At 42.6% G+C, this 12,405-nt stretch overlaps 1 protein-coding gene across 6 annotated transcripts in view; it reads right to left on the bottom strand.

Moving 5' to 3' along the window:
• TACC2 (transforming acidic coiled-coil containing protein 2) overlaps nucleotides 1-12,405 on the bottom strand; it is a 130,841-nt gene that overhangs the window by 58,473 nt on the left and 59,963 nt on the right. For all 6 annotated transcript variants that reach the window (XM_083866032.1, XM_083866035.1, XM_083866036.1 and 3 more), the window contains one exon: nucleotides 10,357-10,485. In XM_083866032.1, the coding sequence (XP_083722158.1) occupies nucleotides 10,357-10,485 (129 nt within the window). The remainder of the gene's footprint in view (nucleotides 1-10,356; nucleotides 10,486-12,405) is intronic.

The following is a 12,405-nucleotide window of genomic DNA, read 5'->3' as shown; positions in this document are numbered from 1 at the left end:
AAGTGTACGAAAATGTCCTATATAACTCTTTGGCAGTAGATTTGCAATGGTTAATAAGTCCAGGATTTCCATCCAGTATGGGAAATCAATGGCACTGGCCAACAGACTAAAATTACAGTCTGTATCCAGAGTCCCTGTTAGGCTGAGATTACAGCTCATCCTCACTTCAGTGTGTGACCAGCCCTACCTATCATAATATTGAATATCATAATAGCTCCCTGCTGGATTTCATTTGTTACAGAGAAAAGGAAGACTCAGAGAAAATAAAAATCCCTAAAAAGGCAAACACCAAATTAAGTAAAGCCCTACCACATATCTGGAAGCCAAGAGGGAGCAGAACACAGGCACTGTTTGTCCTGGCAGTGAGGAAAACAGGGACACTGTCCTGACAGTGAGGAAAACAGGGATAGTCCTAACAACTGCAAAGAATACACTTAAAATTCCTGTGTCAACTCCTTCAAGTTTCACATGTCCATTTATTAAATAAACAAAGCCCTAATAAAAGAAGGCTGGGACTGAATCCTATTCTGAGGCAGCATAGTCCTTTCAGGAGCTGTACAGTGCAGGAGTTTTTTTTTTTCCATTCTCCCACGTTTCTATGCAACAAACATTTGAATTGCACTAGAAATGCAGGTCTTGGCAAACCTGCAGGACGAAGGGCTTCAGCCTTGGGAGCCCAGCTGTGGCCCTGGTCACTTTGCATGTTCTGTCTGGATTACAGAGGGCTCTGGGTTATGGTGAGGGGTGTCACAGGCAAGGCATTGCCTCCTCCTCCCCTCCCTCTCACCCCAGTTCTTGTGCACAGCTTGTGGCACAACTCAGAGATTCACCAGAGCTCACCACCTCTGAGCTTCTCCTGCTCACAAAGAAGACAGGATTGCACTCTTCCCTTTGAAAAATAACCATCCAAGCAGCTCAGCTACAGCAACATGAATTCCTGATGGCCATGGCCTTTCACAAAAAAGTGGGCTGTAACTGAGCCTTGGATTGGAGAGAGTTTGTTGCCTGCGGGATGCAATAACAAATACTAAACTGATATCTCTGGCCAACCCATGTAAGAAGCCAAAATGTAGGTTTACTTCTGATTTGGCCATAAAATCTGTTACACTACAAAGCTGCATCCCATCCTGACTGGTAAGAAATACCTCAAATGAGAGGAGCTCTACCTCTCCTGCCTGGCCCCAGTTCACCCTTTAGGCCTGCCAAGAAGCATCAACTTAGCACTAAATTTAGTGCGGGCTTTTAAAAATGTAAGAACTGTGTTGACACTCTGAGTGCATTTTGTAAGAACTTCCCTGGAACCTTAAAAACACACAGATGTAGCTCAAAAAGGAAAAAAATCCCATTGTAGCTTCAAAGGATTTAAAGATGCCATGGGCACTTCAGCCTAGGGATTAAAAGCCATGTAACAATTTATTGTGATCCCACTGCTGAAAAGCCTAGTTAAGTATTCAGTACCATCCTTTAAAATTAATCATATTCTCTGCCTCTTTCACCCATTTAAGCAAGAGCCATATTTTGGCCTCCACTAAACTAATGTTTTATTGAAACTGAATGTCCACTGATTAGTTGTTTAAAACACTCTACAGATTCCAAAATATTTGGTCTTATTCCATTTCATGTTTATATATAAACTCAAACTTTGGTCACTTTCACCCAATTTGAAATTTTTGGCTTCCATCAAAAAACAATGCTGAGCAGGACTATGATAAGGCTTGAGATACTGAAATTTATGTTCTGTTTCTTTGCTCTTGGCCTCAGTGTCCATCGTGCCAGGCATTTACACAAGTTATAAACATGACCACACATACACACACACACACACACAGAGAGAACATCAAAGAGCCTGCTGAAAGAAAAGCCTCCCTCACACATCTATTCCCCAGGGAAGGAGCAGTGAATATTAAGCTGTACCTCCTAGCTGCAATGCATTATTGAGGTACTGTGCAGAAACAAGCACCATATAAAAGAAAATGCAAAGACAGAGCAAAACCAAACATCCCAAGCAAAAAGGGATTTCTCTGGTATCTGAATGCTGCTGCCACAGCTCTAAGGAACAGTACTTCCAAAAAAAAAAACTCCAAAAAATGCAAAACAGAACAAAAAAACTCCCTGCACGTCAAAAAAACCCTGTGAACAAAAGATGGGGAAATGTTTTAAAAAACTGATTATTGTTTAAAAATAATTCTCCCCCTCAAAAATTTATACATATATATATATGTTAAAAGGGTACTGCCTTTGGACCCCAAAGCCTTGAATGCAGCTTGGGAAGAAGCTTTCACCCCAAAGCCTCCCTTATTTGTAGGCTGCCTGGAATCAAAGGGTTCATGGCACGGTTTTCTGCAATATCAGATGCTGAGGAACAGCAACAACTTTCCTAAAGGACTGAAAGGACCAAACTGCTTGAAAAATCTGGCTCTGTATGGACAGAGTGGCAAAGCAAACCCGTGCCTGGGGAGGCTGGCTGTGTTAGAGAGCACATTAGCACATAAAAGCACTGACACCTTTTGAAGTGCGGTGGTGACAGCCCTTTTAGGACACCCAAGGCTGGAGGCTCCCATTCTCTAAAAGTCCTGCAGGAGCACCAGCCCTCCCTGGCCTCTGCTGATGTGACTCTGTCTGCCAAGTCCTTCCAGAAATCCAGGGCTCCCAGTTGATCTTTGTGTTCCAGGGAAGGTCAATTAGGCTGTTCTCAGCCATGTAGGCACCCAGGTTTGGAGTTCATCTTTCTAAGGGTGATACAGCAGGCTTTTAAAGAATTCAAGCAATTCTCCATTATAGAGACAAAAATATGTAAGTCTAGATATGTTGTGCATATTTCTGTGCTTCTTTGCTCATCATGCATTTTGTCAGCTCTGGGATACCTTTATTTCCTTTTGCTTTGTTTTTATTCTGCAAATCAGACTTTCTTGCTCCTGTAGCTAGACTTTTGTTCTTTAGTTGCTCCTTAGTCTCATCTCCCTCTCTTAGAGAGCAAGAGAGGATATATCTTATCATTTCCACTTCTCTGGAGGAGAGTCACTTAAAATTCCTTCTCAAGGAGCCAAAGCTGCTGCTGGAACACTACAAGGCATTTACTACCCTTCCTTTGGTTCTTCCCATTTTTGTTGACTCCAATCCCACATCATGCCCGAGATGTGCCACAAAGAATCTCTGGGAGACCACATTCATCATGTTGTTTTGTTTTTTTTTTCCAGCCAGGTCACTCCATGCTTCAGCTCACCACCTGCACTGCTGTGGGACAGGGACAACATTTAACACTGGTGCTGTCATTACCTCCTTCAGAAAGTCACAGCTAAGCACAAAAACCCAACCAAACCCATTTTCAATCTCTGTCTGCAGAGATGTGATTCAATTTTTATTTTTTTTTTTCTTCAGGGAATAGAAGAAAATTAACTCTATCCCAGCCAAAACCAGGACACCACATTATTATTGTATGTGAGCAGACCATAATTTAAAATTTTAAATCCTTATTATTTTGAAAGATGATAACCCAAACCACCTCCTGGAGGGCCAAGCTGTGACCTCTTGCTGCTATCTAGGTAGCAAGAGCAGTGAAAAAAAGGCCATTTTCTTCCTTTCTCACCCTTAATTTTATGAGCACCTTTGTGCTACAAATAAAAGAACAAGTACAAAAAAGTCAGCTGAAATGTGTGACAAATTTATCCCATTTTGGTATACTGGCAAAAGCTAGTGAAAGGTTAACACAAATTTTAACATCTATGTTTCAGCAGTGCCTAATAAACAGACATGTACTGCAGTTTATGGCCATGGTATAGTTAAGATATTATTATCATCTGTAATTCGCCATTTAAAGATATATTTATTGCCATCCTTCTAAAATCCAGATATCCTTAGCTTAATTCCATTCCAGTACAGATAAATCAGAAATTCAGCCCTACAAAGAGAATGACAGACCTTCAGATTGAAACCATGGTTTTGTAGGTATTTTGTTGTTAGCTGTAGGTTTTGGAATAGTTTTTTATCAGCATTTATCTTTTAATGGTCTAAGAGTGGGGCATTGATTCACAACTGGAAAGTTAAATGAAATCTGAGGAGTAAAAGAATTGCAGAGTGTTAAATCAGTGGGATATTTTTCAATACAGTTTTCAAGGAAAACAGAAGCAATTTTTCAACTGCCTCTGTCCATCACCTGGCACAACACAGCCCTATCCACGTCACCATGGTACAAAATTATACAGCACCAAATAACACAAGGACATCCTAGGTGTAAAGCTTCACAGATTTAACTTGTTCTTACAGATCAAATACTTTGATGGACATATTGTCTGCTCAGCCCCTTATCCAGATTATCAGTGTGAGTGCTTTATTTGCATTGGTACACTCTTCATGAAAACACACCATGTCCCAGAGTTTTAAGCCTGAGCGCACTGACAGAATTCCCGTCTGCTAATTCCAAGAAAACAGGAGTGACCAGTGATGATGCAGCCAGGATGGACACTGAAGCTGACAAGAAACAAACATCAGAGTGTGAGAAAAAGAAAAAAAAGAAAAATAAAAAAGAAAAAGAAAGACAAAACATAAATAATTGTGGCCCCTCCCCACTGATCACTGCTTGGTTGCTACGGTCACTGCTTAATCTAAATTGCAAGGGAGAATAATGGCATTAAGAGTTATGAATGACCAAGACGCTGCTCAGTTATTGAACTCTGCGGCACGGGGAGGCCGCAGCGGGGATAACAAAAGGGGCCCTGCCGGTGCTGCCCGGGGAGGGCTCCAGGCTTTCAGGGGCCCGCAGTGAATTGCCATCGGTACGTGAGAACTGCACACCCCACAGGACTCCACGTTCCCCAAAGCCTGCTATGACATTCAGGAGCCACACCGGGGGGGAGGTGAGGTCTGCAGGAGCCGAGCACAGCCCGGGTGTGGGTGCTGCCCTCTTTCCTCCCCTCCCCGGCCGTGCGGGATGTGGGGAAGGGCGAGGGCTCTGCCCACAGAGGAGACACCAGTTCGGGTCAGGGCAGCCGAGCCCCCGTGCAGAGCTCACACCTCACCTGGGGCAGCCTCTGCTCCCTCACTTGCTCCTCTGCTTTCCCCTCCTGACAAAGAACAGATGCTTCAGTTTTTGGATTTTGGACTCTACCACACTACTGCTGTAAGAGCCAGGCCTGAAGGCCTCGGATTAAACACAAAACTTTGAACTCCTATATACCAAATTTCTGGCCTGGGCTTCAGACTGGGACCACAAGCATCACCACACCAAAGGAGGGAGTGTGTTTTGCTGCTGAATATGCCTCTGCAGACCGTGCCCACAAGCCAAATGCCCAAATTCTGTTGACATTTCCAAACACCGGAATTGCAAACACACCATCAGACAACGGGAGCTCATCTTGCTTCCATGCTTCCTTCTAAGTCTCTACACATCCTGATGTGTACGATCCCCACTGTTTGGGAAGGAGCTGCCCCATGCCAGGAGGGGACTGACATTTTTAGGGCTTTCATGCACCTGCCCTCAGCTGACAAGATCAGGACTGATAATCCTCTCCGGGAGCACCTTGTTGCAGGAGATTTCAGCAAGCACAATCCAAAGGCCTCCTGGCCTCAGGGCCCAAGAAAAGAATTAGATTATGAAAATGCAGGATGAAGAAACCAGACGAGAACAGTATTTTCCCCCCTGGTGCAACGCTTTGCTGTGGCTGCTGAGGATGGGTGGTGAAATGACTGCCTTAAACAAGTCAGTTTACAGGTTCAATTGGATTTCATGAGAGTTAGCAAAAAATTGGTCTGAAGTACTCTAGTATGTTTCAATGGTTTCTTTAAGCTTTTGTTTTTAGAAGATGTAGCATTAGAGATGGATTACCCCAAAAGCACATGCCACATTTTAGCATAACAGTGATTGTTGAGAAATACAAAACACACCTGACAACAGTTTTAGCTCATGTATTACCTGCTCTAGGACAAGAGGTGATCCTATACGAGTCCTGCACCCTCCTGGCAGTGTCAGGAGCTGTCACTGTGTGTGCCACAGTGCTAAAGAACAGCATCCCAAGCCAAGTGTGTAATTTCTGAACATGCACTGCCATGGTTTTTGTAGGATGCAGAATGATCAATGCTGTTCTAAAACTCCTTGTGGATGGTTTAATTAGTGTAACGACATACTCATTTTCATGCTGCTGAACCTGTTCTAGCAGCAAGGAAATTACCATAAATCGCCTGAGGGAACCTGTAAAAAACACAGGAATAACAGGCAAACAGAGGGCTACCATCACCCTTTTGTCCACGGCCCCAGACTGAGAGCAGCTTTACAAGACACACAAATAATTGCTCTCTTTGAGCAAACCTGCAGGCAGAACACCCCAGAGAGCCCAAATTCCCAAGCAGCATGTGGTTAGAAAACAGGTGACATTTCCCACTTGTGTCAAGCACCCATTAGTGATTTGCCTGTTAAAAATGGAGCTGCTGGCAGCTATTTGTTGAATTGCTGCTGGCTGATGGAAGCTGTCTCAGCCAGCACACACACCATGGGTATCTCTGGCACCCTGCCCAGCACACACACAGGATTGCTCCCCATACCATGGGTTTACCCAGATAACTCCACCATACCAGTCCCACACCCAGCTACAAGAAAACGCACCTAATCCACAACGTTTTGGGCTCAAAACACAGCAGACACCCTGGAATTTGATGTATTAGTAATAAATTGAAGACATCTACACAAAGCATCCTCCTGCCTGGGGCTGAACAGTACTAAACACACCACTGAGGACACAATCTCCTTTAAAAATCTGGAATGGTGGAAATGGTGGATGAATAACAGCACTGTGGCTCATTCCTGTCCATTTTTTTACAGGCTTGCTGGTTATGTGGAAGATATTTATTTCTCATGCTGTTTTTCAGGAGATGGTAAATGCTTTTCATGGTATCAGCCACAAAGCCTCGACAAAAATCCTTGGTTTACAAGAATTAAACAACTTCACTTCAGTGCCTTCTATCTGTTACTACCTTAAGAAAGGCATCACTTCACTTGTGCACCAGACAGTCCAGACACACACACTACTACTCTCCATTTCACATGACAAACATAAAACCCACAAAAGTACACTTTCCTTCCACCCCAGAAAATCCCCAAACCCAAAAAGCCTGCAAACTCCACATTTTGGAAAGAGAGAGACATTTGTATCCCTCACTTGTACTTCTCTTCTTTGCTCAGTGCACTTGTAAACCTAAATGTTGTAACACATTCCTTTCAAAAGGGTTAAATTCACTCAGGGGAAAAATCCTTGAGTTTAAGAATCCCATTTAATCCCTTCTTGGTTTCTGAATACATCATTAAAAGCAACTCAGTCTAGGATTATCAGTATTGGTCTGAAATGAAGGCAATACATTGATTTTTATTTCCTTAGTTTTACACCAAGCCTCTCTGAAGGTGGGCAAAAGGAGAAAACTTGTTTTCAACACACCATCAAGCAAATAAAACCCAGAAGTCATAAAGCTTATCCTGTTTTTCTGCCTGACACCAATTATTCAGCTTTGCTTCCTCCCAGGGAAGCATTATGAAACGTTTTGGAAACCAACAACACAGAAAGTAGAGCTTTGTGTAAACACTGTTGTGACTCTCTGCTTTCAGAGAGATTTGTTGCTGTGCTTCCAATTGGTTCCAGGCTCATTTCAGGAAAATTAGCTAAGACAGAAATGTGTGTTTCATTTCAGAGATTGAGATCAACAGGCATTCCCTGTCCATCCAAAGTCTCAAAATGTTCAGACTCCAGTCTGCTTTAGCTTTTGAAAGAAAACTGACTTGATATCTGACAACAAGGAGGACCCAGCTCTCCACTCCCATCAGCCACACAGAATAGGTGTGTATGGCTGTTTTCAAAGTAATTTTCAAAGCAAGTAGTCAGGCTACAGGACAGGACATGCTCAAAACCAGCACTTGGATTTTGTTCTCCAGAACAAATTGTATCCATCTTTCTTCCTCACTGGACAAAGGGATGGATCAGCTCCTCAGAGACTTTCCAGCCCTGTCTATAGGGCTTCCATAAAGAATCAGCTACTGTCTAGCGATATTTCAGCACTTCTCTCAAATTATGAAGTGTCTGTGACACAGTTCATAATGTGACCATCATAATCATAGAGGAGACTGCAGTGCCTCAAGGATCCATTTTGCAGAAAATCACACAGTGGCCCAGCAGTTGCACAAGTTCAGCACCTTGCCAGGCACTTGCCATCAATGTGACAAAGTGAAATACAACCCAATTTGCAAGCTATTATTTTCCATGACTGATTTGACTTGATATACACAGGAATCACATAAAAATGCAAAGTAGCCTGAGAAACATTTACATAAGGGGCTGACCACAACAGCAGACAGCTGTTTGGGTAGTAATATTTTTGCTTTTCAATAGGGTGCAAGAATGATCTTTTGTCCCACAGACAACTCTAATTCTCACCTCTATGTGCATCTTAATTTCCATTAAGATACAAACAGACCAGTTCAGCTTTGGACAAAGAAGCTGTGGATAACAGATCATTACTCTCAAGGCATAATGAGGATGCTGGGAGTGCACATTTGGGCTGCTGACATCCTAAGCTGGGTTTTGATTCTGCATTAAGAAGTTCTACTAATACATGTTGCCCAAAGAGGCTGTGGATTTCTCAACTCTGGAAGTGTCCAAGGCCAAGAGTTTCTTATGCACACATGGACATTTACATTATTAAACACACCACATTAATATCAAAACAAAACAAACTTCAGAGGCACAAGCCAATCTAAATAGGTAAGCACAGCAGCTCTGCTTGCCTGTAGAGTTCTAAAGTTATTTCTCCTGTCCTTGAAGCTGAATTCTAGTGAAAAGGAAAAGAAAATGCCCATGTTTTAGTGGTTCCAATTTGGATTTGTAAACAACAGTCATTTGTGACTACACCACAGAACTCCCAGAAATTCAGGGTATCTGTAAAGCTCAAACAATTTTGGATGATTCTCTGGAAAGAGCCAACATCTCGAGGTGAGTATTTTCCAATTTAAAATCTCACCTGCCCATTTTCCCCCATTTTTAGAGGATAACCATTGTATCTGCCCTTCAATTCAGAAAAATTCTACCTCCAGATGGCAGAAATTGTATACTGGTGCAAAACACTTCTGTTCTCCATCAATGGCACACAGATTGGTACACTGCAGTGTCATGGAGGAAAACTACAAAGACTTGGCCTAACTGCGCCTCAGCAGCACATACGCTAAAGGTGAAAACACCATTTTTCTGATCCAAACAATCAGAAGTTTAGAAGAAATAATTAACCAACGTTTCCCAGATATTACAGTCAATGTTTTTTTCAGCAGCATTTGCTAATAGCTATTTGTGCACTGTTCCACAGCAGAACACATCTACTGTGTACATTTTAATTCATAATTCAGAGTACCCTCCTGCTGATAGCAGCATCTTTTGACATTTCTCAACAGAGCTGTAGTGGCACAACTGCACTTCCTGTGGTGTCTCCTGTCTTGTATCGCACTTGTCACAAGCTGCCAGGCTGTATTGGTGGGGTGGAGAATGCTGCTCTCCAGGGAGTGCCCATTTCATATTCTCAGCTGTGCTGTGACCTTTTCCATTAATAGATGTCACAATAAGGGCAGGCCTTGATTGCTGAGCCTCAAGAGCAGACTGGTTAATCACCCTCAGACAGGCGCCAGCTGAAGCTCTGACAGGAATATCCAAGCACATGTCTCAACTATATTTGAGATGGGATGGTTGGGACATGATCTTTAAGGCTCCTTCCAACCCAAATCATTCCAAGAGTCTCTGTTTAGGGGTTTTAAAAGCAAAAAAAATGTGCTGGACCACCTATCAAACATGAAGCAACAATCAGTGTAAATCTGAGGCAGTGAAACATTTAACTTTAAAATCAAGGCAACATTTATTCAGCAAGAGTGAAACCAAGCTGAAAAGCTTCTTCCTTCACTACCCACAGTGACAATGCAAATCAGGTGTGGGGTGGGGAAGTTGCTGGCAACATCTGAAGGGAAAAGATCAGTCCCCTTAAACAGGACCTGATCTTGCACAGTTTCACATCCAGAAACAAAACAAAACAACACTTCAAGAAAGGGAAAGATTGGGGAAATAACCTAAAAAAACAATAGTTTAAAAACAGGAGAGATCAGCACAGTAATAACCAGTGTAGCCTAAGCTCCCTCTTCTGGTATTTTGGAGTAAATACACTGGATTAGCCAGGTCTTGATAAATCTAACATTTGGATTCAAAATCTAGCAGCAAAGTGTTCATATAACTTAGACAAAAGACCTGTCAAACTTAGTCAGCCTCTCTGACACTTAGTAACATTTCTTAAGCAAAAGAAATAAAAACGTGGAAAAGTCTTGTGACAACTGAAATCTCACAATACCTTTTTTTTTCCTTTGTGCAACCTTTGGTTTCCTGAGCAGGCAGCTCTACATCACCAGGGGCCACAGCCAAAGGTACATCCTCAGAAACGTGGTTATCAACTTCTTTGAAGCTGTCAGGCTTGGAAGTGCTGCAAAACAAATATTAAAAATAAGCTGACAAATTTCAGAAATGCCCAAGGAGCTTTAATTAAATTCCTTTATAGAATGAACTTTGGCTGGATCTACAAGGAGCTGTAAGGAGCACATCACCCCCTCCAGAATTCCCTCTCTCTCCCACCTCCCACAAATTACTTCTTCCTACAAACATTATTTCACTTAACTTCTCAGCTGACCACATAATCAGTAATATTGCGAAGTCTTGCCAGCTCTTACAGACCATCACATTAAGAGCCAGAGGAATTTAACTGTATATGAAATCAGTATAATAAATAAATAAATCACTAATGATTCCTTCGCTGTTCTCACACAGCCCTTTCTCCTCACTGTACAAAGTAAACATTCAATTATGCAATTTGTGTTTTAGCAAAAAAACCCCAAAAACTGGGACTAAAACATTCCATTATTTAAAAGCTCTCCCTAGGCTGTAAAGCTAAACACAGTAATCCCAGAACTCATTACATGAACGTCAAGTCCCTCTGCTCAGCAAAGCTCAGGAGCAGGGCAGTAACCACACAACTCCCCCTGCCCTCAGCCACACCCATTAAAGCACTGACAGAAAAGGAAGTAAATAAACCAATGACTCTGTGTCTCAAAAGCAGGAGCAGTTTAAGGTCTTGTCACACCACACTGTCCCTTCCAGGGCACCTCAGACATGCCAGAGGGACACAAATGTCCTGGAATAGCAGCCACACACAACAGCCTCTCCTCCTGCCAGAGATACAGACACAAATGCTGATGGAAATGTTGATGGAAACAGGACGTGGCTGAGAAGCTTCTTACAGGTTTCCTGAACTAAATATAAACAGCTTTCTTAGTCATTCCTTTTAAATTTTTCTCTCCTCTTCCCCCAGTAATTACAGTGGAATTGTAGGTGGCAGATTAAATTGTGTTACTGATGAAGAGTTGGTGAGGTCCAGGGACAGGCTGTTCCCTTCTTTGGTGCACAAACAGAGGACAAGCCTAAACCACATCCCTAACTTTAGTCACAATACACAGGAGCACGAGAACAGCCACTTCCCAAAGTGCCTGTCTGCTCAGTTATTCTTTGTGAGTGCAGTTTACCTTGATTAGCTTATATCCACAAAGCTGCTTTGTGCCATATGGGACAATTACTCAGCTATTTCTTCTAAGAAATTATCTCTGCTTTCCTCACTCCTTCCTTCCTTGCCTTCCTTCTGTTTGTCCAAACTGCAGGAACTGATGCTGACAAAGACACCCAAAATTTTCAGCCCCATCAACTTAATACAAATAAATAAATAAATACATATTTTTAATAGCATGCTGTTTCCTTTTTCATGCAAAGGCTTTTGTCCTTGGCTAAAAATGTCTCTGTACTAATATAGTAACAGCATCCCCTCTATACCAAGGCTCTGTGACTATATAGGGACACACGGAGAGCAGTGAAAGTAAGATTTTTTAAAGCAGAAAAAAGTGAGCTGCTAAAAATAAGTGAATGCTGAACATCTGTTTGGAGACCAAACAAAGAGTTGCAAAACCCAAACAAATCACAAGAGGGCCCAGCCAAACAAGAGCACCAAATGGACATAAATTATGGCCCTGGTGTTATGGACACACAAAACTGTCCCAGTCTTACAGTAGCATCTGTTTCACCCACACTCTTCACACAGGCCCAAAAGATCATCACCTGCAGCCCTCCAGCTTCCCCCATCATATGGAACAATTTTCAGAGACACTTTGACTAATGAGTGTCACTCCCAACACTAAAGCAAAGCTTGCCACCAACACACAAGGATTTCTAGGAAAGCTCTGCTCCCCATCCTTCACAAAGCCCTGCATCCACCCCTCCTGCTCTGACACACTGCACAAATTGAGGCAGGGCAGCACAAAACAGCAACCCTGTCCAAAACACAGACTTTCTGTCCAGTCTA

The sequence above is a fragment of the Zosterops lateralis genome (genome assembly GCF_965231275.1).
Source record: "Zosterops lateralis genome assembly, chromosome: 8".
In the NCBI taxonomy this organism is placed as follows: domain Eukaryota; kingdom Metazoa; phylum Chordata; class Aves; order Passeriformes; family Zosteropidae; genus Zosterops; species Zosterops lateralis.
The sequence above is the reverse complement of the archived record's forward strand: the minus strand, read 5'-3'. Positions and strand labels throughout refer to the sequence as shown.